The sequence below is a fragment of the Vigna unguiculata genome, chromosome 8 (assembly GCF_004118075.2).
Source record: "Vigna unguiculata cultivar IT97K-499-35 chromosome 8, ASM411807v1, whole genome shotgun sequence".
In the NCBI taxonomy this organism is placed as follows: Eukaryota; Viridiplantae; Streptophyta; class Magnoliopsida; order Fabales; family Fabaceae; genus Vigna; species Vigna unguiculata.
The window spans coordinates 38061133-38085355 of NC_040286.1; the positions used below are offsets into that span (position 1 = coordinate 38061133).

At 33.2% G+C, this 24223-nt stretch overlaps 2 protein-coding genes and 1 long non-coding RNA gene across 4 annotated transcripts; all 3 read right to left on the reverse strand.

Annotated features, from left to right (window-relative positions):
* Nucleotides 1-2311: 2311 nt before the first annotated feature.
* On the reverse strand, nt 2312-7345 carry LOC114193686 (nitrate regulatory gene2 protein-like). The gene is made up of 4 exons (XM_028083579.1): nt 6002-7345; nt 5725-5915; nt 5250-5473; nt 2312-3703 (listed from the first exon to the last, which is right to left on the reverse strand). The coding sequence occupies exons 1-4, from the start codon at nt 7161-7163 to the stop codon at nt 2971-2973; spliced, it is 2310 nt and encodes a 769-aa protein (XP_027939380.1). The 5' UTR covers nt 7164-7345; the 3' UTR covers nt 2312-2970.
* A 4381-nt stretch (nt 7346-11726) lies between these two features.
* LOC114195632 lies at nt 11727-15403 on the reverse strand. Of its 2 annotated transcripts, none has more exons than XR_003606518.1 (5): nt 15286-15403; nt 14749-15033; nt 13378-13477; nt 13187-13263; nt 11727-11978 (listed from the first exon to the last, which is right to left on the reverse strand). It is a non-coding gene; the product is annotated as an uncharacterized LOC114195632 (long non-coding RNA). The 2 variants fall into 2 exon arrangements; XR_003606517.1 differs by having other exon boundaries at nt 14749-15030; nt 15286-15397.
* Nucleotides 15404-16115: 712 nt separating this feature from the next.
* On the reverse strand, nt 16116-21866 carry LOC114193695 (protein ROOT HAIR SPECIFIC 17-like). The gene is made up of 10 exons (XM_028083586.1): nt 21490-21866; nt 21302-21379; nt 21112-21202; nt 20896-20972; nt 20530-20618; nt 20213-20396; nt 17915-18096; nt 17598-17700; nt 17177-17508; nt 16116-16866 (listed from the first exon to the last, which is right to left on the reverse strand). The coding sequence occupies exons 1-10, from the start codon at nt 21760-21762 to the stop codon at nt 16416-16418; spliced, it is 1860 nt and encodes a 619-aa protein (XP_027939387.1). The 5' UTR covers nt 21763-21866; the 3' UTR covers nt 16116-16415.
* Nucleotides 21867-24223: the final 2357 nt, after the last annotated feature.

The window sequence follows — 24223 nt, forward strand, 5'->3', positions numbered from 1 at the left end:
TAGCATAATTACTTACAATTTTTTTTGTCGTGTCCGTTTCTTACGGTTATTAGACAAGCATAATCCTAGGACTCAATCACTAATTCTCGTACACTTCACCCCAACTTTTTGTACGTTTCACTTGGAGTGCAGCGTACAACACGAACCGTAAAACTTAGACACAATTACATCTTTATAATAATAATAAAAAAAATAAAGATAGAGTTATACAATATATATTACATGAAAACAATGTTTATCCTTATTTAGAAAAGAATGTAACTTCATACTATGTACGATTAATTATTGTAGATATAATTATAGCAATTTTCCTGTCGAAATTTAATAATAAGCAATGTCATTTTGGGCTAATTGTGATCTGCTACCTTTTGCTTAAAGACAGTTCAATTTTGTTTAGAAAGTGTATAAAGGACAAAAAAAGTAATAATCTTTGGCGTAAGCATTAAGCACCCACTCTGTGATATGAGAAAAAACCGAATGTTAGCTGCTAAAGGGTAAATAATGCAATTAAATGATACAAATTTTAGAGAGAAAATATTATTACCGTGTGTGAATAATGGGTGTAAAAGGTAAAAACAAGAACATCATGTCAAAATAATTCAGTTGTGTAGGGTGGCACGTAGATTGCAGTAGTCACAGTCCTATTTCTTGAAAACACCTCTGCACCTTCTCATTATGGGTCTACAAAATGCAATGTATTAATGGTGTGTTTCTTTAGATTTGTTTTGGAATCAAAAAAGGTGCGCAAAATATGAATGAGAATAAAGTTTTACTATATTGAATGGAAAAGATAAAATTGAAAGGATGAAAAAAAAAACTCTCCAAAAATAAAAAGAAAATTGCAGAGAAGTGAGAAAAAAACTGTGGAACCTACCAAAAGAATAAATAACATAATTTTAAATAAAAAATCTTCCTCATCAATGAAAAGTCACTGCTCAACATTATGATCTATTTGAGAAAGAAGCTTTATATATCAATCTCACAATCTCGAGAAGAATAAAATTATCCTTAATTTCTATAACTCAAAAAGACATAATAAGAAGCTGATAAAAACTAAATTTAATATGTGGATAATTTTATCTAAACTAAAAAAGAAACACAAAAACGACCGAAATTATTAAGACAACAAAAGTAGGTTAACTTTGATTATTAAAGAATGAATCTAGCATGTTTGAGGGAAGGTTTGTTTTGTTAGAGGAAAAAAATGTAATGCACTTCTAAGAGGGTGTAGCATCCATTCTTACCCTTTGTAAAAGATTCAAGATATTTTATGGCAATGAATGCTATTTTATTTTCGTGAAAAAAAAAATCTAACTATTTGTTTAAATTATGTGAAATCAATGTGATATACATAATTAACGTGAGGGAATTTGAATTTCTAAATAATTTTAACATCAATTCAGAAGCATCTTGAAAAAAGAAAAAAAACATATAGAAAAAACAATAGTGATAGTACATTAAATCTCTAGGCTTAAACTGTTTAAACTTTTAATCGAGAATTATGAGGTGGTTAATCCTAATTGCACGACCAAAATTACACATAGACACGTACTTGTTTGATCAAGAACATTGATAAGCACTACTGAAAAATAATGATATTAGAACTTGATATAAGAACGGTTACTGTGGAACTGATATGATATGAAAATATTAATCGATTGTAGAAAAATATGAAAAATTCAATCTTTAATTGCTATGCATCATAATGTTGAGATGATAAAGTTCCCAAATGGCTTCATGTAATAACAAGTAAAAATTAAATATTTTAGTTCAATTTCATCATGATAACACTAACATTCAACGGTCACTCTTAAAAAGAGAAATAAAATATAAAAAATAAGATTGGGATATTTTTCTTCTTCTGCATATTCTTCAAATAATATTAAAAAAAGAAAAAAAATATAGGTACACATTTCTTTTAATAAATAAAAGCTAATAAGTAACTAAATAACAATTATTTTATTTTTAGTCATAACTTTAGGTCAATTTTGTATACAATTAATTTCAACTCAATTTTCTTTGCCAGAGAAACTCTGAAAGTAATATATTCAGTTCTGCGGATATTAAATCGTAAAAAATAGACTTAGAAGCAACAAATTCCACAAATTGCCACTTTCGTAAACTAAATTGTGAGTTTAGTTAATAAATTAATTCAACTGGACCCACTTTTTAATATAATCGTGATGAATCAGTTATCGTAAACAAATTTGGCCACGAAAGAGCCCCATGAACGGTGTTTTCTTTTCGCTCTTTGAAATCTGAACAAATCTCCGGAATTTATTTGAGTTGAAGAACGAACATGAATCTCAAATGGGCTACAAAGATATTTTATTCTAAAATGCTTTTTGTTAAGCCTGCTAATAGGTAATCTGTACAATAATTTAAGTTGAAAATGAATATTTTTACGAAATGAACATAATTTTTTTACAGGAACCAATAAACACCCATGCATTCAGTGACATGCGTCACTCCAGCTGACAGAGAGGTAGCTACGTTCATCACGCGAACGAGGCTTGTTCCAATTGCGTATCAGTAAAATTCCCCGATTGTACAGCTTCTTCACTTTGAGCACCTTTCTATACCATTCATGACTTGCAGGGGTTGTTATATTATATACCTCAAACTCCCTCCTTCATCTAACCATATATTTCTGCTATTTTCTAATGTAGAAAGAAAGAACATTCAACTTTAGACGTTAAAATTTGTGGGCTCCCCTGATTTTTGGTAGCTCAAACTTGTATGGCTGGCTGGCTTTACAGCACCGAGTACCCAAAAAAACGCAACTCTGCGCCACACACCTCAAATTTCTCTTTCTGTTGTATCCAAGCATTAAAGCACCAATGCAACTCTCAGCATCATAGAGAGAAGTCAAGCCCAATTCCTCTTCCCAAGGCTCTGCTGTAAAGAAGAGTTAGTAGAAGGAGACCAGCATGTCTCTATTCTCGGAAAATGGCAAAGATATGATTCCAACTATTCACGATTTCGGGCGGCACTTTCTTCTTCACTACGTTGTAGTAACTCCTCATAAGCTCTCACTGATTCGTCAGTAAATCTCTCCATGGCCTCAAAAATGCGCTGCAAACTAGCTTGTAGGCTACTGCTTTTGTCACTCTGATAAATGATGTTCTCAGAAACTGAGAGACCTTTACCTTCCCCAGACAGCAGAAGCACCTTTCGCTCTAACGCTTGAATTTGCTTCTGTAGCTTCTGGTCATCTCTATCTATATTTCTCACCTTTCTCTCGAGATCCTTGTTCTGGTTCATCTGCCTATGCATTTCTAGCTTATCTTGTTCCCATATCTGAAGCACACTCATCGTAAATACATGCATGGAATCAACAACTTCCTTCTCAGATATTCTATCCAAAGCTTGGGACCACTGATTGCATATTACAAATATTTGCGGAGCCCCAATCCTACCAGGGGAAAAGGGGACTATGCCATCAGGTGTTTCTTCAGGTTCGTACAGGAGACATTTCAGCAGCCAATTATTCAATGCTCTAACATAACCCTTCTGGGCACTTATCCAGCCAGAAAATTGGAAAGTCCAATTGATGAGCTCTTGTTCAAGTTGCTTGGTTGCTTGAAGATGACTATCACCACTCTTTATCCTGGATCCCACGGAACCCAGAATTCTGGCTTCTCTAATAGCTTCACACTGATTATGATGGCATTCAAGCATGGACTTCCACATTCTAGTCAACCTGAAGATAAGAATGTCATATTGCACCATACAAACACGAAAAATTAGCACAGGCATCCTAGAAATCCTCAGACGATAATTACATCACTATGAGAAAAGGCAAAATGTTTATCCCATACATACTATGCATGAACGGATGTCTCACATGCATGTCTTATTGCAAAAAACAAGTAAAAATATTAGCTACTTCAAAAGAAAAAAAAAGAGAGCATTAGTTAAAGATACAAAAACTTAAAAAGAGAAAAAAAGGGGCATGGGCGACAATATCACAACTTGTGTGCAACCAAGAAGTGGATGGAGCAATAAATGACACCTAATACTGAATTCAAGTGCTCAATCCACTAGAACAAGGATAGACAGGGTATGCATATTTCAAGGTTTACAGGTTCCTACTGTAGATTGTGGAGTAATAATTTTTCAGAAAAGCTATTGGGGGGTTGCATCATTTCCATGTAAAGGGGTTATTCCACTGGACGACAGCAAAAGCACAAAATGATCTAATAATAGGTCAGATGAGCCACTAAATTATAAAGATTATACGGTTGGAATTTATAAGTATGCACAAGAATAAATAGCAAGATTTATAAAAATTATCAGCAAAGGTCTTAGAAGATGAACCGATATTTAAGCTATCAACAGATTGCAGGTGGCCTGGTTGAATTTCCTCAGGATATTCAATTCACCATAGCTATCAAAGAATTCTGAGGAACCATGCATACATTTCAATCCATTTCATACGGGTTAAAATACAGAGGGTTTGATGCCGATGGAATGGAACCTCAATAAATATTTCGTGAATGCCTTACGGCACATAACATATACAAAACGCTTAAAGTGGAAAGTGCCACTGAACAAGCCTGGAAATTCACGATTATTCACTATACAATGAGAACAAATCCTAAACTCCTACCCCTTTAGACATGGTCGCCGTGCTTTTACTTTGACTACAGAATACTGACACTACCAGCTGACTGGTCTTCCCGTTTGCAAGATAATAAAAGATCAAATTTTGTACAGAGAACAGATAAGTTGACCCCTAAAGTTTTTTCAAATATTTTCAAAAAATGCTTATAGCGAAATAAAGGTAACGCGTCAATTGGATGGTTTTGATAAGAGTACTCTGGGGTCGGTTCGGATTTCATTGATCTATCTATGATCTATGGAAATGTATTGACAAAGTCCATTCCATCCATGACCCATTTAATTAGAATCATTCAACCCATCCATTTAAAAAGATGCTATGTTTAAAAAAAATGGTTTACAATTGAAATTTGCAAGATTGTTATGGGCGGATCACCTAGTGGTGGATAGGCAGTAGGGAGAAGACATTGACTTTCAAACCTAATAGGAAGAAACACTTGATCCATTTTCAATAACTTGATAATCCAATGGATTGCTGAACACGGGGAGATAGAAGGCTTAGATTGGATTATAGATATGGGATTGTTTTGCCACCCACGCATAACATGTAGCCCACCATCATGAACAGAGTGACATTTTGTACAGAGAACAAATAACAAGAACGATAACTTTTTAACATCACATACCCTTGGATCAATTCCTTCAGCTGTGGCCACAGTTCTTCATCCCTTATCTTATTTATAGTCATAGAAATCTTATCCACAACCTGAATTGCCATTCTTATTTTTGTGGACAGGCTCCTAATCAACGTCCGAGTCGCATCAACTTTATGAAAATCAGCACCCCTATCATCCATACGCTTCAGCTTGCGACACTTCCTATCATGGATGACCCGCATCTTTTCCTCAGCCTGCAAACAACCGAACGTTGGAAAAGCTTTGTGGAAACACGTAAACACTGGTTAACATTGTTGGGATTAGTCCTCAATTGATTTTTCTCAAATTCTTAGAATGGATTATACTAGAGAAGCGAAGCGAATGCAAACCTCCTTAACATTGAAAATTTTCAAAACGGGAAAAAAAATTAGATGGTTTGGAAGTGAAACTAAAACCAAGGGAACGAGATTGGCGACTAACGAAACAAGACTGAAGACTGACATACCTTAACTTCATTATAGAGTTTCTTCTCCCAAAGTAGGAGCTTATGCAGTGTCGAGGAAAGATTGCGTGCTCCAGTTGTTAGATCAGCATCAAGATCCACGTTAGAGGCGGATTCGGCATCTTTAGAAGTAGAGGGTTGGGAGGAAATAAGAGACAGGGAGGGAGAAACAACTTGTAACATCTTGGAAGAAGCTGGAATAACAAGAGTTGCGAAATGTGAATGGTGTGAGAGAACAGAGAGAAATGGAAAGAGCAAAAGTAATCCAGACTCGACTCACCTTGATAGGCGGCGTGCTTTCGATTGTGGGGAAGCTTCCCCACCTCGAGGATCTTGGCGATTAGGGCACCGGAATCAGAAGCCCTCTGAAAGAGATCCTGAATCTCTTTGGCGACCTCGAGGGGATTCCGGGAGCCAGGGCGGCGGCTCCGGAATGCGGCGTGGTCCTTGGGCTTGTTGTTGGCATCATTATCGGCATCAACGACTTTCTTATCGACGACGTGAACTTCGTACTCCACCTCATCTTCATCTTCCTCTTCATCATCGTCCTCGTCGTGGAGGTGGTTGTGGTGGGGGTTCGGGGGTTCAGGCTTGGGGTCGACGAGCTTCTGATCCCCGTGAACCTGCTTGACGACTTCGTGGTGGTAATCCTCGTCTTCCAAATCGGGGATCCCCTCCTCCTCCCGGAGCTCCCTGGAGTCGCGGCTGGGAGTGGGGGTGTAATGAGGTTGGGGATAGTACTTGTCGTCAGAGTTATCGAAGAAGTTGAGGAAGTCCCAGGTGGAGGCGCGGGGAGGGGAGGGGGGAGGGGGAGGGGGCTTGGAGTTGGGGGTTCGCTGGGGTTGGGGCTGGGAGGATCCGGCGAAGGGAGGGGCAGAATAGGGATCGTAGGTGTAGGGGTAAGAGGGGTAAGAGGAAGGGTAAGGGTAAAAGGAGGAAGAGGACTCTCCGAGGTAGCCAGTTTCAGGACTGAGGGGTCTCTGCTCGTAGACAATTGAAGGTGCGGCCTTGTTCTTCATGTAATTGATGTGAAGGTGGTGATCCGGTGGGTGGGAATTGTCGTAGAAAGCGGGGAGACGAATGGGGGAGGATTGAGGGGAGTGGTGGAGAGAGGCGAGATCATCGGAGTCGGAGTGGAAGTGGAGGTGGGAGCCGCCGGAGTCGGAGTGGGTGGGGGAGGCGTGCTTGGAGAGCTGGTGGGTTTTGTGGGGGGGAGAGGGAGAGGAGGAGGGGGGGGAGGGAGACGGCGGCGGCGGCCTCTGTGTGTCGTGGTGGACGAAGGAGTGTAGGGAGTGACCAATTGCCTTGAGGGAGTTGATGTAAGCGATGTGGGCTGCGGCGAGGGCGTAGCGCTGGTGGATTGCTTCGTCGAGAAAAACGCAGCGTTCACGGCAGAGAGCCACCGCCGGGAGATCGTCCAGCTTGGAGCTGGCACATCCCATGGTGGGTGGGTGGTTCCTTTTAGGGTTTGGAAATTGCAGAGAAAGGAAGTGTTATGGTAACGATGGAGAAGAGGTAGGAGATAGGAGAAGAAGGAGGTGTAGTGGTAGTAACAGAGTGAAGTGCCCCACCAAAACAAAACAATGAGTTAATGAATGAGGGAATCTTTTGCCAGCAAGGACTTCCTCGTCCGTTTCTATCATATTTCTACTCTCTTTTCAGTTTCTCTCTATTCACCCTACTTTTTCTCTTCAGAGTTAAGTAGCAAAAATCAAAACCACAAACATCAAATACTTTGACCTTTGACCACCAAATAATAAACAATACCTAATTCTTCTTTTTTGTAATTACCAAATAAATACACCTTCGTCTTTGGATTATCACACTTACAACTCCTTTTCTTCCTTCTTCATTCTTTCACTCCAACACGTCCTTTCCGTTCCAAATTACCATCTTCTCCCTCCTCTTCTTTTGTTCCAATTTTACACAAATTTACATTTCCAATATACACTCAATTTCAAAAAATAATAATTTTAAATTAGGTTTAATTACTCCAATTTTACTTGTTTATTTTTAAATGTGTCAGTATAATATTCGTGACTAAAGATATGTTAATCAAATTTTAAATTTTTTGAATAAGTGTCTCAGTTAAATCTATTTTAGAAAAAAATTAATAACATTAATTTTATTTATAACTTTTTGTATATCATTTTAAATATTAATATTATTGTTAATGATATTAATATTTTTATTTAAATCGATATAATTAACACATCTTTCTAAAAATCAAATTTAATTAATATTTTTTAAAAACTAATATTAAACTGACACATTTAATTAAAATCCACTGATCATACATTTAAATTAATAAAAGTATTTAAAATATTTTAATAAATAAAAGTAAAGTAAAAAGTGTGTCTTTTCGAACTAATAATAAAAAGGTAGAATATTTAAAATCATTTGTTTACTCTTCATTATTATGTAAAATCCACAAACTCCTTTTATTTTGAAGCGAAAAAATGAAATCCGGTTGAATCATTCTGTTTGTAATTACTATGGAATGAAGTGAATGCGTGTGGGTCATATATCTGGGTGGACACACCGGTCTTTCACAAAAAGTGTGCGATGGGTTAAATATTATAATTTGTTAACTTTTTAAATTCATTTTCCATAAGTTGGACTTCGTATGGACACATGACGGAACAGAAATGGGGTAGTGTGTATAATTCGTGAGAAAAAAATTTACAAAATTTATTATATTTTAATTTTTGGCTCGGTTAAACTTTTTTTAAAAGGACAGAATGAATTAGTCTGTATAACTTTAAAAATTATTATGTTTTAATTTTTCTCGGTTAAACTTTTATATTTTTTTATTTCTTTACTGTATATTTAAATATTGATTAATCGTTATAATATGTTAATAATAGAGATAATAATATAATTTTTTATTTATAACTTATTTGGTGTGAATTTATGTTTACTTAATTTGTTTTAAATATATTATTAATGATAACTTCATAAAAACAACAAAGACATAAAGCATGAATAGAGAATGATCTTTGACATTTAAAAAGTCTTTACATCCATTTGATATTATCATTGATTACTTTTCATCCTTTTTTAATTTTTTACAAATACAAATAAAAAAACTTTATTTTACCTTTATAAATTTTGTATCAAATAATTTCTTTTCAACATAAAAAAATAATTTATGCAATATTAATTTGTTTTTTCTCTTAATTTTATTTGTGTGCGATAAGTTACCAAAATTAGTGACGAGCCTTCATGAGCCAGCTTGCATCGTCACTTTTAATAAATTCTTATTACTTAGTCCTTGAAAATTACACTTATTTTTAATTACACTCTTACAATATATTTCGTTACTTTGACTATGTTATTAAAATATTTTTTTCATTTTTAACGTTAAATTGGTCGTAATTGATAATAAAGAGATAAAATAAAACTAAAAATGTCATAACTTTAAGATTATTAAATATTTTTTAGAGGTTTAAAAATAAATATAATCGTATTGACAGTTTATTATGTATATAAGTGAAGATCAAATACCAAATTACGTACTCAAAAAGACAATTATTCATTCATCATCTCACACGTGGTTATTGATTTGTTGAAATTAAAAAAAAAAACACATCTAGGGCACGATCTACCCAATTTTAGCGTTAATTTAAAAAGGAAACAGAATGGACCAATGTTTCTTTGTAATAGAGTTTTTAATTAGGGTTCCGTATATTATGTAACTACTTGCTGAACCGTCCTACAAAGATATTAATATTGCACCAAGCTACACTCAACTTCCAAAATTAGTTCCTTCAGGACAAAAACTCTACCAAATAAACCCAAAACTTTCTCCACTACTCATTTGAATCATTCATAAGTTACTTAGAAAAAGACACCTATTGCTATTGCAATTAACTTCTATTAAAGGCTATTTAAGCATTTCTTTGTCGTGGGTTGTGGTTGGGTTCTGTGTAAACTTTATAATTTCTTAAAAAAAATTTAAAAAATTATGTGCTCTATATGTTTCTGTCATTGCATAAATTATTAATATAACTTAAAAAAAATAAAAGAATAAATAATAATAATAATAATTTAACTTCGTAAAAATGATTAATTAGAAATATAAAATAATAACAGTTTATTCTAGAATCGTCGTCAATGAAGAAAAAGAATACAACTTAATAGAATTGTCATCGTATATCCTATTTTAACAAATATTAAATAATTTCGTTCACGCTTCTTTAGTTTTCAAAGATTTTTGTTTTTCTATTGCTGTTAATGCTACTTTCGCGACATCTGTCATCATTATGAATTAAATTTATATTTATTTAATTATCTGAATTATTATTTAGCATTTAAAATAATATATATTTTAAACTTTTCTAAAGTTGAATTATACAAAAGAAATTGTGTTATGAATATCTTTATGAAATCTAACATACCGTAGATTTACGATTTTACCGTGTAATTTGAAAAAAGAAAAAAAAAAAAAAAACATAAGGCGGTTGTAGCAGAAACTATGGATGAAAGTGGTGCCAATAAATTTGTATTTAAACGTTATTAGTTTATTAGGATAACGTGCAACACACAACATCATCACAATTAACGACAATTAAAAAACCATTGTCAAAAACCTTTTTAATGTTTTCTATTATTTTTTCATTGTATCTTCAAAATATATTAATAGTCATTTTTATCCTGCGCCGCCATTTACCCATTCTTATAACATATATTTTATCGTAAAAAAGTAATACAAATATTTCATATTCTAAAAGTAACTGAAAACATACTATATAGTTCAGAATATATTTAAATAAATTAGGGATATTTTTTTAAAATGTATAATTAGTTGTGAAGAATTTTAGGGAATTTTGTGATGGAGAGAAAATATAGAAAGTGAGAAATAAAAAATGAAAAAGTTGAAAGTGGGAGCATTATATTGATTGCGGTTGGGTGGTAACGTAACGCGATTTGAAAGTTGGTGGTCCAAACAGAGTCCTTGTTTCACAATCACGTTTCTAAATTTTACACGTACATGCATGTTTTTGTTTAATTCACATGGAAAATATAATAGACTATAATGTATTTTTGCTATGCTACCCTTAATAATAATCAATATTCCCAAATCCAATCATTTATTTTATAATTATTGAGTTGTTGATTCAACGCCTTTTCCACTCAAATCCCTGTTTGGCTCATTATTGCCACCGCTCCCCTTTTTGTTTTCTCAAATTTTCATTATTCCCCATCAAAAGTGACAGCATTAGTACCTTTGTGTTTATTAGTTTTCTTTTTTTGAATCTTATTCAGAAATTTATTAGAAAACAATAATTTTATACAAGAGTAAAATTTTAAATGGATTCGTATTATAAAAATTATTAACAACTACTTACACAAGAGAAAATAAAAAATATATATAATGAATTAAAAACGTATCTTTACGTTTTCATACAGGTAACGTGGAAGTATATATTAAGAAATAGCTAAACTAGTATACATAACTTTTATAAATACCACTTAATTATTTGATTATTAAATAATCAAACTATAAAAAAAATTAAATTACCTATTTCATCTTATAAAAAATAATATCTTTCTAGAAAACTTTTTTCTCTTTTTCAACACTCTTTAAACATTTTTTATTTACAAATACTAAAGAACGGATTAAGTGATTTTTTTTTGAGAAAAATCAAAGTAATTTTAGTTAATTTTCACGTGTTAACGAAGAACTTCAATTTTTTTGAAAAAAAATATAAAAAAAATCAGTTAAAAATTAAGTAAAGTTACATTACTTTTATTGGAAAAAATTTATTGAATCCGTTTTTCAAATAATATATTCTTAAAACACAACAATTTTATCTGAGCAAATTGTGATCAAAGAAAACTATATATATATATATATATATAATAACAAGTCGTTGAAACGCGATAAATTCTAAAAAAAGTCTATAAACTATTAACATGTTGAACGTGTGACATCCCATTTTTTTATAGATTAATCTACGAAATAAAGCATCACAAAATTTTGATAACGAGAACCCATCAGATAAACATGAAACACATGAGAGGTAACTATTACAGTCATCCCAAAAGTACTTCGAAAGGAAGAATAACTAAGCATGAAACCATGCCACAACCAAAGGAAGACTAACAGAATTCAACAGTTTCGCCAAAGGGAGTTGCCACCGGCAACCATTACAAAAGGCCCTATGGCCATGAATCTGCCCCTAAGGTCATCACGACAGAAAACTAGATCGCACCGCTGCGTTCCCCGGATCCATCTCGAGCATCCCTGTCATCTGCTCCCACCAAAAGGTGATCATCGCAAAAGAGAAAACATAACAGGACATAAACAGAAATGCAAGGGTAAGCTAGTGTAACTTGAAACTTATCATATTGTAAAAGAATAAGTGCATAAACATTCACAGGCATACAACACAGAGACATATAAGTCATGTTATGGCAAACAAGCAAGACACCATGACTCAATTATCCGGATACATATACTAAGATCGGATTCACTTGACGCTTGCACTTGTGGTGGCCTCTACTGCTCTGCAGAGCCATTGCCAATGGGTTTCACCCTACCACACACAAGGTTAGCCTTTAAGCGTCTAAGGCCATTATCCTGCCAAAGACTAGGGCCTCCCGCTACTCTCACCACTTGGGTCAATTTGCTCTACTTGAGACTCACTGACCCCTCAGAGTTTCGGGATGCGGTCCTTACTTGAATCCTTATCTTAATATATACACTACACGCAACCATAAAGTCTCCCCACGAGACTCATGGAATTACGCCTATTTCACACCAATCTCATGTTTCATATCACATAACCACCACTTGTTACCTCAACATTAATTTCTTATGCTCATTATCAACCATCCAAACACAACTTCATGCATTACTCATGCTACCATACAGATTTTTGTGCATACAACTCATACAATTCATGAAATCACACCATAATCTTGCATGTTCGAGATAAATAGCCATACACTAATCCAAACATTCAAACATCCTCGTGCACATTATATTTAGAAACAATAATTTAAACGATACATGCAACAAATCACTCAACAGCCAAGGAAACATAGCACCCTCTCGCGAACTCGCTCAGGCGAGACGCTGGCCTTCACTGACACAGCGGACTCTCGCCCAGGCGAGACGCGCTACAGTGGAGGCTTCACGAATTCTCGCTCAGGCGAGGCCTTCTCGCCTGAGCGAGACTATGCGTCGCTCAAAACGGGAATGGGTCGCCTAGGCGAGTTCTCGTGGCAGTGAGCACTCTGATACTCTCGCCTAGGCGAGACGAGCTTGCTTGGGCGAGAATAACAGATCTCACCACTGTCAGCACACAAGCAGCGGCGAGAATGGCTCAGATCATCGCCCAAGTACACATGCAACTCAATTTCATTCAACAAAAGCACACTATGCATGCATATAAACATAAAAACGACCAAAAACAGCTAAGAATAATTTAAGACCGATGAATCTAGCTTCCCTTACCTTCGTTTGAGCACCAAAACAACCAGACCCTAACTATGTAGCACAACAGCTCCAAGAACTAAGACAGTGAGCTGAAACTGGAAAAAGAGGACAAAATGAAGTTAAGAGTCTTAACTCTAACTTGACCCACGCGTTTTAAACAAAGTAAAAGGGGAGAAGGAACGAATCCTGAGCTCTAAAGGTTAGCTTACCTGGAAAAAGGGGAGAGTTTTGCTAGCTCAAAGACGTGAGGATTGAGAGCCCTAGCAGAGAACTTGGCTTGAGATGAAGAGAGGGAACAGAAGCTTGTTTCTGAAAATGGAACAGAGATGAAGGGGTTAGGGGCTGGCATGGTTATTGGGTCCCCTTGTTGGGCCGACCTTAGGCCCACGAAGGCTAGGCCCCAAAACTCAACTGAAAAGGAAAAAGGGGCTTACAGAACGAGCCTAGTAAAAATAACCAATTAAACATTTATTTATTTCTAATTTGGTTGCATGTTTGAATTTTAAAGATTAAATTGATTAGTAGTAATAAATCCACTATTAATATTTGTTGACATTTGGAAACTAATTTATTTGATAATAATTAGAGCTAACTAAATCACAAAAGAAAGACAAAAATAATGATTTTATATATTCATACATTTTTTCTTTATCTTTATGAAATTGATTTTTTTAAAATATTAGAAGAATTATTTAAAATCTGATTTTATATTTATATATTTATATTCTGATATATAAAATTGAAATTATTTTAAGAATATTATTATTTTTTAAATTTATACTCATTTAAAAAAAATTAGGAAGACCAAATTTATTTATAACAATATAAAAAGGGGATTCTCCTTTTTATGTCCACATTTCAAAATACAAGTTTACACTTTAAATGTAATAATTTATTAAATTTTTAAAAATTAACCATTACTTTTACAAGTTTTTTATAAAATCGACTATCTCTCCTTTTTTTTTCTTTATTTATCAATAGTTATTTTTTCATCTGTTCTGATATACTTCACTTTATTTTTAATAAATATAATTTTAGTTTATATATTAACTTAATAATATTACAATATTATCATCTACTAATATTATAATTTTAGTTTATACACTAACTTAATAACATTTTAGTTTAAAAAATGCATATAATGTAATTTTATTTGAATTTATTTTATCTGAATCTATACTTTAAACAATTTAATTTTAAAAAATCACAATTATCTGTGGATACTTGTAAGTATAAAAATAATCTGAAAATATCTTTCAGTGATAGTAGAAAGGACGAATACTAATTTTTTTTTTTTTTGAGATATCAATAACAAATCTAAAAGAAAAACTATAAGAATATGAAAAAAATCCTGAGATAACTTAAGTGTAAGCGTATAAGTATTTTAAGAAATTGAAATATGTAATAGCAATCTTATATTATATCCACCGGCGCACTATTTTTTGAGGACCATATTTTGTCGACAGAAAAAAGAAAAAAAGAAGTGAAAAAAGCGAGGGAGAATATGCAATGCAAGCTTTTAGGGTTTAAAGTAATAAGAAATGAGAGATGACAGAGGATCTTCTTTTCTTTCCACTCACCTCATCTTCATCATAATGTTGTTGTTATAGGAATGTGCCAAAGTTGGATCAGATACACTCTTCCACTTCCACGCTTCCAAATTAATTGCAAATCAATACACACATTTTTCCTATGCTTGCTTCTCAATGAATGAGTGGGTCACATCGCACACGCACCTTTCTGATTTGCCTTTTCACCTCTTCCTTGTAAACCTGTTTATTTATCTCTGCTACAACCACATCTGCACCTGACAACTGATTCTTGCGGCATCTGTCAGTTCATACGATTCTCCCCACTCTTTTCTGCTAAAAAAAAAAATACTACAGTTAGACTCTTCAATTTTTTTTTTAATTCATCTGTTACAGTGTCGAATCGAAATCTTGAAAGACTACTTTAAATATATTGATGGAGTATATAGTTGGAATAATTAGGTAAAAAAAGCTGTCCAAAAAGTAACTATTTCTGTAAAACCAGATAAAGTAAAGACTACTAAATGATATATGAATGCAGAGTAGTATAGTGTAGTATATCGATGCACGAGGCAGACACAGCATTACCTGGGAAAAGCGTGAGCCAAATTATTGGAGTTAAGAGCTGAATCCAATTATTATGAACATCGTGTTTTTCATTTTCAGTTGTTGGTTGGTTGGGGTAAGAGAGAAGAGAGGAGAAAACAGATCCAATGATGGTAATATGTATGTATGCATATGTATTATATAGGTTTGTTGAGAATACTCGATTAGATTGTGATTGGGCATAGGCCCAACCCAAACCCAGACCCAAAAGAGAGTGAGTTGAATATAGTCTATCATGGGGGGACAGAGAGGCAAAAGAGTGCAGGTTAACTTTTTGAGAAATCACGTGCACAGCACATGTGATGCTTCATTTTCTTTTCTTTTTGGTCTCTTTATCTCACCTTCAATCCAATATGATTAAGAATTGCTGACTCATTTAATTCACTCCCGTGTTATCGAAAGTCATCAAAACTTGACGGGAGCATTCCACTTTCATTATCTTGAATTAAATATTTTAACCAAATTATTAAATAATTTTTTATTTTTATAAAAATGATTTTTCTTTACAAAAACCAACCGATTTTATTGTTTTACAGTTATTGAGTTAATAGACATTCTATTCTTGCTTTTAATTGTCTTTAATATTTCAAACATTTTTTATTTACCTTCTCTCCATTTATTTTATTTTCATCTTTTTATATCATTCAGCGAAAAAATAAATAATTCTATAAATTGATGTTTTTTGTATTTTCTATTAGACGCCTTCCCACTTTTGTCCCCTTTTATAGAATCAAGATGGTGTATTTCACATATTACTTTTGTGATTTGTTTTACACCTATATCACTGACATTCTTTTCCAGAGAAATGTATATATTCTTCTATGATTTGTTTGTTTTATCACTAACATCAAGTAGGGACAAATGTACATCTAAACAAAAGAAGGCCTTCGTGAGTTTCAGTTCAGAAGCTTCAAACTCAAAAATAGTCTATACAATAGCTACAGTTTACATTTTTGAAGTGGTTCGATACCTGAATATGTACTAAACATTAATTTTCCAATTCCTTCCATGGAAAAAATGTCTCAAGTTATGTGTGGAAGCATACCACAGTCACTGAAAAATCAGGGACAAGGTGCTGCATAACAGAGTTAGAGATGGAATTTAATCTTTGTCTAATCAGAGAAGAATGCTTGCAATTCAGATTGGCCCGTGCTCATTAGAAGAGGAATTGAATCAAGTTTAATTGCATTCAGCCTATTCCGTTTCTTACAGTGCAAACAATCTCCCTCGGACCACTCCAGCTCTTCCTCTGTAAACTGCTCTTCAGCCCAGTTTTTTCTATTCCTGATTTCGTAGTTATCAAGTGTTTGATTTCGGGGATAGGAAATGCCCCCAGTTTTTACCCCCGACTCAGATGATGAGTTTTGACATATGCAAGATGATGGATTTTCGTGAAACTCACCACTGCCAGGTCTTAATTCATTTGGTTCTCCCATAAAGCCTACCTGGAAAGTTCGAACTCGAGAGGCAAATTCCTCCCAGGTCATATTATTTTTCTTCATGAATAACTTGTTCAACTTCTTTGCATTTGGGCGGATGGTGGGTTTATGACCAAAGTATCTCCTGCACCAGAGAAGATGAGTATGCGTAGGTGAAAAACTTACTTTATCAGCATCAAGAAATGACGAAATATCATAGTTGCTTTGGATGGTCAATTGCTGTTGCTCTTCAATCCCGAGATACTTTAGGCCATACACAAGTGGAAGATAGTAGCCATGTATATGGGCTTAGCTGAGATGATTGTTAAATTGAGGTTGCAGTTCAATTTTTTCAAATTTAAAATGCTTCTCTTGTACCAAGTAATTTTCCTACTTCCAGAGTTACAGCTAGTGTTACAAAAAATTTTAACCACAGCATTAAACAAGTAACTTACCTTCTTCCAGCTAAAATTTTTGCCATGTTACCGTTGTTGTTTGTAACAAAAACGTCACTGTCGTCACAAACTACGAAATCTAGTGCAGCCATGCGAGAAGAAAATGACACAAATTGTGCCAACTCCTCTTTGGTAGCTATGGTCTCCTTTGAATGGAAGTTGGGAAAAAGAGCCTTGAGGGGAGCTAACGTTTTCTCACCTCCATATATTTCACCAGATGCCACGTACAAGTGAACGTCACTTCCAAAACCAAGTGCTCTTAGCATAAGACCAACTTCCTCTGGGGTGAGTGGACATCTTCCATGTCTTCGAACTTTTTCAGGATTGCTTGCCTATTGTTCATTCACAGATATGTCAATTTTCATATATGCTAAATAAAAGATGTGTGGAGCTGATTTATCAGATGCTATTAAAACCTTACGTGTAAATTTTTCCACCGTTTCCTAATTTCACCAAGTTCTTTTTTTTCTTTTTCTCCCCCGCCATAATAGCAACCAGAGAATGCAAGCATATCTGATTCAAACCTGTAATAAAACAAAAGTTTATGACACTGAACTGTGATGAGCAAAATTAATACTGTCGGACGTCTCAAGTACAAAACGTGACTTAATTTTTACAAGAATATGTGATCACAAATTCTGACTGCAATATGTGTTCCATGTTGCCCATATAATTTCAGTACTAAATGCACAGGAAAGAAACTGGGAATAAAGCTCGGCCAAAACTAATAATTTTTACCTCAAATGTAGAGCAATGAAATGCTTGCTTTTCATTTTCATCCGCTCAACCAACAAATGACCCATCTCCTGAATGGAATCCGTAAATTTGAGAGCATGGTAATTAACCCTGCACCTAAGCTTTTGTAGATCTTCATCCAACCTATTAGCAAGTCTATAGTCAAACTTAGTTAGCCGAACAGCCTGCGTGTATCCACAATTTAAATGTCATTCATGGAATCAAGGACAACACCATAGCGTACGCATTAATTAATTGAAAATTAGTAATTGCCATAGTGATAGCTTTGGAAAAAGAATTAAAAAAAATTTCAAACACTTTTCACTAATTTTCCTTAAAAAAACACTAGTCACTAATTAAGATGATTTATTTATGCATTTCATGGGAAATAAAGAATAAATGGTACATAATCTTTTCAGGAGTATCACAATTAAATGATTTATTTATGCATTTCATGATAAATAAAGAATAAATGGTACATAATCTTTTCAGGAGTATCACAATTAAGATGATTTATTTATGCATTTCATGGGAAATAATGAATAAATAGTACATAATCTTTTCAGGAGTATCACAATCAATTTGCATTGTTGTTTTCTTGTATAAATTTTTCTAAAGAGAACCGTCACTGAGTCTAGGAAAACCTTTTAATCTCACGAAAGACTTAACATTTTGACCTTTACCTTTTAAGATTTATTTATTTTTTTATAAATTTAAGGTAGAAAGTAAGACTTTCAAATTATAGTTGTTTGATATTTTACTCCAGTAGTGCATTCATGCATTTTAATATGTAATAAATAAATAAAATTAAAAAATACCCTAAATTATTTTTTAATTTATGTCCTTATTATATTATAATAATAATAATAATAATAATAATAATGACTCAACTTCTCATATTAAAAATAATTAAACAAGTTAGATTAGAGATTATGTTAACTAATTCCTAGAAATAAAAATTAGAATTACTTTTTAAATAATACAAACATCTTTAGCGTAGGATCTTTACTTGAGATCTTAAATACAACATCTCATTTTTATAAGATCTTCCGCTAAAGAAACATTGAAGAAATCCTATAAAAAAACTATCAATATCTCAAAAAGTTTATTCCCTCGTGCCAACAAAAATTAATATAAGATCTCAAGGCAGTAGGATATACTATTACATAGAACCAATAAAAAAGTAATATAAGATCTCAAAATAAAACATTGCATTAAATATTAGAATAAACTTTGCATTTGTTTATTCGTTACACATATGAATTCTCCTAAGAAATCTTGGATAAATTTCAATTTGAATAATCAATGCTCTATCAATTCTTCATTTATTTTCTTATTCCCTATTGGTATGTTCAATCAAATATTTCTTTTATAATTATACTCACATTAACTTTGTCAAATTTCATACGTATTTTCAAGTAGTTACATTTATATATTCCTTCATAACAATATCCCTTACAAGCCTTTCAGTACACTCTCTCTTCAAAAGTAATATATCATTCTCAACATTTATCCTTTTAAAGTCGTACTATAATTTTTAATAAACTACTTTTATAATATTATTTTATTTAGTGAAAACTAATATCATTTTTATATTTGTAATGAAATATTTTCTCTCGAATATTTTTGAATTCGTATGTTTTTGTACGAATTTAAAAATAATCTGTTCAATGTCCTTTTTAGTATAATTTACTATTTTTGTTCCATGGTAAAAGCCACGCAACATTTATTGAAACAGTCCGCGCGTATAAAGAAGTTATTTAAAAATATATTTATTTTCATCTCTATGATTTTTTTTCTTCAAAAAAGTCAATTCATTTCTAATATTACATATACAGCCAACCAAACATGCACCAGTGAATAACGAAAAATTTTAATTGAGGCTTAATCACTCAACCTCATAATAGAATTACTTTGTCCAGGAAATTTTATTGACGAAAAACTCAAGATTTGAGATTTTAAGAGAAAAAGTTCCCAAAACCAGCAATTTGAAAAATTTATTCTATTGAATGCGTATATGAAGTTATAAATTTAACGAAATCATGTTCTATAAATGAAGCATATAAATAACCTATAGAACAAAAACAAAAGAGCATACAACATCCTTCCAACATTAGATGACTAGCTAGTTATGCTCAAAACAGGGAAGGAAAAACGATGACAAGACAATACAAAAATGGTGGATGAGAGATGTTAGAACTACAAATACAATCATTGATAATTATACTTTGACCAAATAATAATTGGAGAAAGGCATGTAAATAATTTTGATGAAGAGTAACTGAAGATGTTAAGACTTACCCGCTTCCTGACCAGCTTGGGTAAAACCCGATCCTTGTAGCACTTTGGGGTGCATTTCCTTGGAACACGCAGCGTATATGGAGCCACGAATTTCCCTTCCAAATTCGGAAGGTGTTTCACAACGCTCACGTCATTCAGCAGAAATGTTATGAACCAGTCTGTATCAAACAGTTCAGAAAAGTTGCTGCAAAAATAGTACTTAGTCCATTGCAAATTCAGAGGTGAAAAGACGATTAACTTTGCTTCAATTAAAAATACTACCACATACGATATGAAGAGATGAGTGAGAGCAGTGCGAGTGTAACGCAAAGACAGACCTGGTGTCTTTCCAGAAAGATGCATGATCCAACTCTGGAACGACAAGTGTAGCATTCAAAATATATGCAGCCACGACAGCATCAATTATCTGCAGCAACAAGCAGCATCTGAACCTCATCAAGTGGCTCGACTCAGTATATCCTTAAATCACTGGTCAAACTGGGTAACCCAGACAAAACCCGTATATGAAACCATTCATGGTCAAGCAATACTGTTGGTTGCATGCAGAAAGAAATGAATCAAATGCGTTTTTCTCTCCTTGAATTTTTATTAAACTAAGAAAAGTACATACGAGGTGATATATATTAAAAGCCATTTCCACATACAATATTGTACTCTAGCTGTTAGTGGCTGAAGGAGCCTACCCCTGTTCTCTGTTGATTTAAACCTCCACTGGTAGCAATTAACAAATATCTATCTGGATGAGTTTTTACATTGGCCTCTGCAAGTGCAAGAAATAAGTATTTCCGTAGTCAAATTGCACATTAAAACACGAATGAACAAGTGGACAACAGTTTTGTTTAACTTAAAGTCCAAAATTAAATTCATAAATTGGTTGCGTTGATCGGGATTGGCTTTACTTGCGAAATTGTCACCAGCGCTACTGCAACCATAGAAAAGGCGTGACTGCGTCGAACTCCATAAATCATGTTTGCAACTTCCTCCACTCGCCTTCCAAGTCAAAACAACACAAAAAATAAAAAATAAAAAAAAAATCAGAGTAAAATGAAAACAGAAAATGGAGTTTACGTTGTTTCATATATAGCTTACCGGAACCCCAAACACGGAATCCCGATGCGTTTCCAAGAGTGATCTAACTTGGGCATTAAGGTGAGTGTGAGGCGGAGTCTAAGGCGCACCACCATGAAGCGCAACAGAGAAAAGGATGATTGATTTCAAGTTAGAGAAAGAAGAAAAGTAGAGAAGAGTGAAATAGAATAGAACGGTTTTGCACTTACCGGGGAGGGAATGAAGAGAGAGAATAGGGCGAAGAGGAGAAGAAGGGAAGCGGAGATGGCGGAGATGAGAGTGCGGTGGAGGAGGCGGCGTCGAAGAACACTCGCAATGAGGAGTCCGATTATTCTGGATTTGTCTGTGCGCGTGGTGAGATGCGTTTTTCTTTCCATTACACCCAAATCCACCAACTCAATGCGTTGCTGGTATTTGTTGGCCGGAGGAGGAGGAGGAAGAAGGGTGTTCGCCGGAACGACGCCGTTTCTCCCGTTTTCCATTTCGTGACTTTTTCTTCTGTTTTCTGAGAAAACAGAAAGAAGAAGTTAGAGAGAAGAGGACCTCTGAACAAAAAACAAGGCAACAAGGCAACCGCATGTAAAACGCCAAGGTGTGGTTTGGATGATACATCAGGAGCCGTTGATTCCTCTCACTTCTAAGTCCAAACTAATCAAATTTCAATTTTGATTTCGTGCATGCCAAGTTTGTTAGATGCTTCACTCACTCTAACTAATCAACCCACCTAAATTACGAATTCAGAGATTCGGTAAATTAAAACTGTTATTACTAATTGAAGTTCGGTTCTAATTCAAATTTTTTATAAATTTGTTACTTATATACTAATTATTTTATTTATTTTTATGTAATATAAAATTAAGTGACCTTAAAATGCTGGGTTGAAATGATCTGAAAAGAGTTGTTTCATCTGTGTGATATGAGAGGTGAAAGAAGGAAGTGGTTTCTTAGCGTGTACGCGGGCATTACCAACACGTAACAGCGACAAACACTGGTTGATGAACATTTAAGGCACACAATATTCTTTCTGCACCTTAACTTCGTTAGTTAGTATAATTTTTGCAATCCCATTCAAAATTTTGGTCGCTCTTCACGTCTCTATCATGTGGTTGCATGCGTTTTATTCCCTCCTGCCAAACAAAAATTGGAGAGAAAACCTGTGACACAGAAAGGAGGTGAAGAAGAAGTTATCATATATATAATTAAAGAGATTTACTTATTTTATACATATTTGTTTTTTCAATTTTACATCTTAAATAATCATTATTTTTACTCTTTAAATAATAATTGAGGTCTGTTAATATATGTACTTGCATATTAAGATTCGTTAATGTATGTACTTGCAAACTTCTTAAGAGATGTTGATACTTTCACTTCTTGCATGCTCTTTTTTATGTATTTTTGATTTTTTTTTCTTGTAATTTATGGTATTGGTTATAAATTTAAGAGCGGGTCTTACAAAATATAAAATATTTTATAGTATTAGTTAGAAACCAAATATGAGTGTAAACCTTCGATATTAATAAACTTTATAATGTAGTTAAACTTTTATAGTCAATATAAGTTCTAAATGTTATGTGTGGAAGGGAAAAGAAACAATTCGACACTTATTTTTAAATTGTATATTAGTATGACAAATTTGAAATATGTATAACAAATAGATAAAAATTGTCAAAATACATCATAATATAATAAAAAATCACTTCAACAATTAGGTTATCTCGACTAACAAATAAAAGTATAATTTGTACAAGTATGTGTAGATTGCTATAGTTTGGAAATATGGATACATAGTAATAATATTATTTTTAGGTCCTATGTGAAGTAGAAGTTTGAATTTGAATTATACCTAAAGTTCTAAAAGTTATGTTTTCATTCGGTGTTTATGTCAAACTTTTTATGCATAAACTCTTTAGGCTGCTTTGTTTTAAGGTATAGACATTTCGGTTACCTGAATTTAATCAAGTATTATATATATGTTCAATCATTCTCTAACTAAAAAGTCAAAAGCTCCAATATTACAAGAATGTATGTTTTACACATTTTTTTCTCATGTGAGAGATTTATTTGGACCACTTCATTTACATTTATATGATTGAAAAGTTTTAGTTATTAAGAGAGTAGAAATTATATTGTTATGTTTATTATAGGGTTAAATATGTTTTTGGTCCCTCAAGATTCAATGAAATTTGCAATTAGTTCCTCATCGAAACTTTTGACTAATTTAGTCCTTCATCTTTAGAAGTGCGTGGATTTAGTCCTTTTTAATCAAATTTTGTTAAATTTATTTGAAGTTCCAAACGCGTTTTATCATAATATTTGAATTAGCATTGAAGCTAAAATGGTTCAAACGATGTAAACATTCAAATACTAGCATGAAATACGCTTGAAATGTTAGATAAATTTAATAAAATTTGATTAAAAGGACTAAATCCACACATTTTTAAAGATGAAGGACCAAATTGGTCAAAAGTTTCGATGAGTGACTAATTGTATCAAAAACATATTTAACCCTTTATTATATAGTTACTTTTTTGTGTATATAAACATTTTAGATATAATACCATATTTGTTCCACTAATATATTTTTTAGGTTAAAATACCTTTTTGGTCCCAATTTTCGTCAAGTTTTTTCAAATAAGTCCTAATTTTGGTTTTGTGTTCAAATAGGTCTCAATTTTCGTCAATTATGTTCAATTGAGTCCTTTTTTGTTAACACCGTTTAAATTATTAACGGCCATGACCACGTGTCATTTCGTGGTTTTTTTGAATTTTTTTATTTTTATTTTTAATTTTAAATTTTTTTTAAATTTTTTTAAATTTTCTTTTAAATGTACACGTGTCAACCCAGGAGTGTGCCACGTGTCACTTTGTGGTTTTTTTGAATTTTTATTTTATTTTATTGAATTTTTTTTTGAATTTTTTTGAATTTTTTTTAAATGTCCA

Coding starts and splice junctions, on each gene's coding strand:
- LOC114193686 (XM_028083579.1), bottom strand. CDS start 7,163: ATGGGATGTGCCAGCTCCAAGCTGGACGATCTCCCGGCGGTGGCTCTC. Junction 5,474..5,724: donor AACTCTATAATGAAGTTAAG/GTATGTCAGTCT, acceptor GGTTGTTTGCAG/GCTGAGGAAAAGATGCGGGT. Junction 3,704..5,249: donor CTGAAGGAATTGATCCAAGG/GTATGTGATGTT, acceptor TCTTATCTTCAG/GTTGACTAGAATGTGGAAGT.
- LOC114193695 (XM_028083586.1), bottom strand. CDS start 21,762: ATGGAAAACGGGAGAAACGGCGTCGTTCCGGCGAACACCCTTCTTCCT. Junction 21,380..21,489: donor CTCTCTTCATTCCCTCCCCG/GTAAGTGCAAAA, acceptor GGTGCGCCTTAG/ACTCCGCCTCACACTCACCT. Junction 21,203..21,301: donor ATTCCGTGTTTGGGGTTCCG/GTAAGCTATATA, acceptor TTGACTTGGAAG/GCGAGTGGAGGAAGTTGCAA.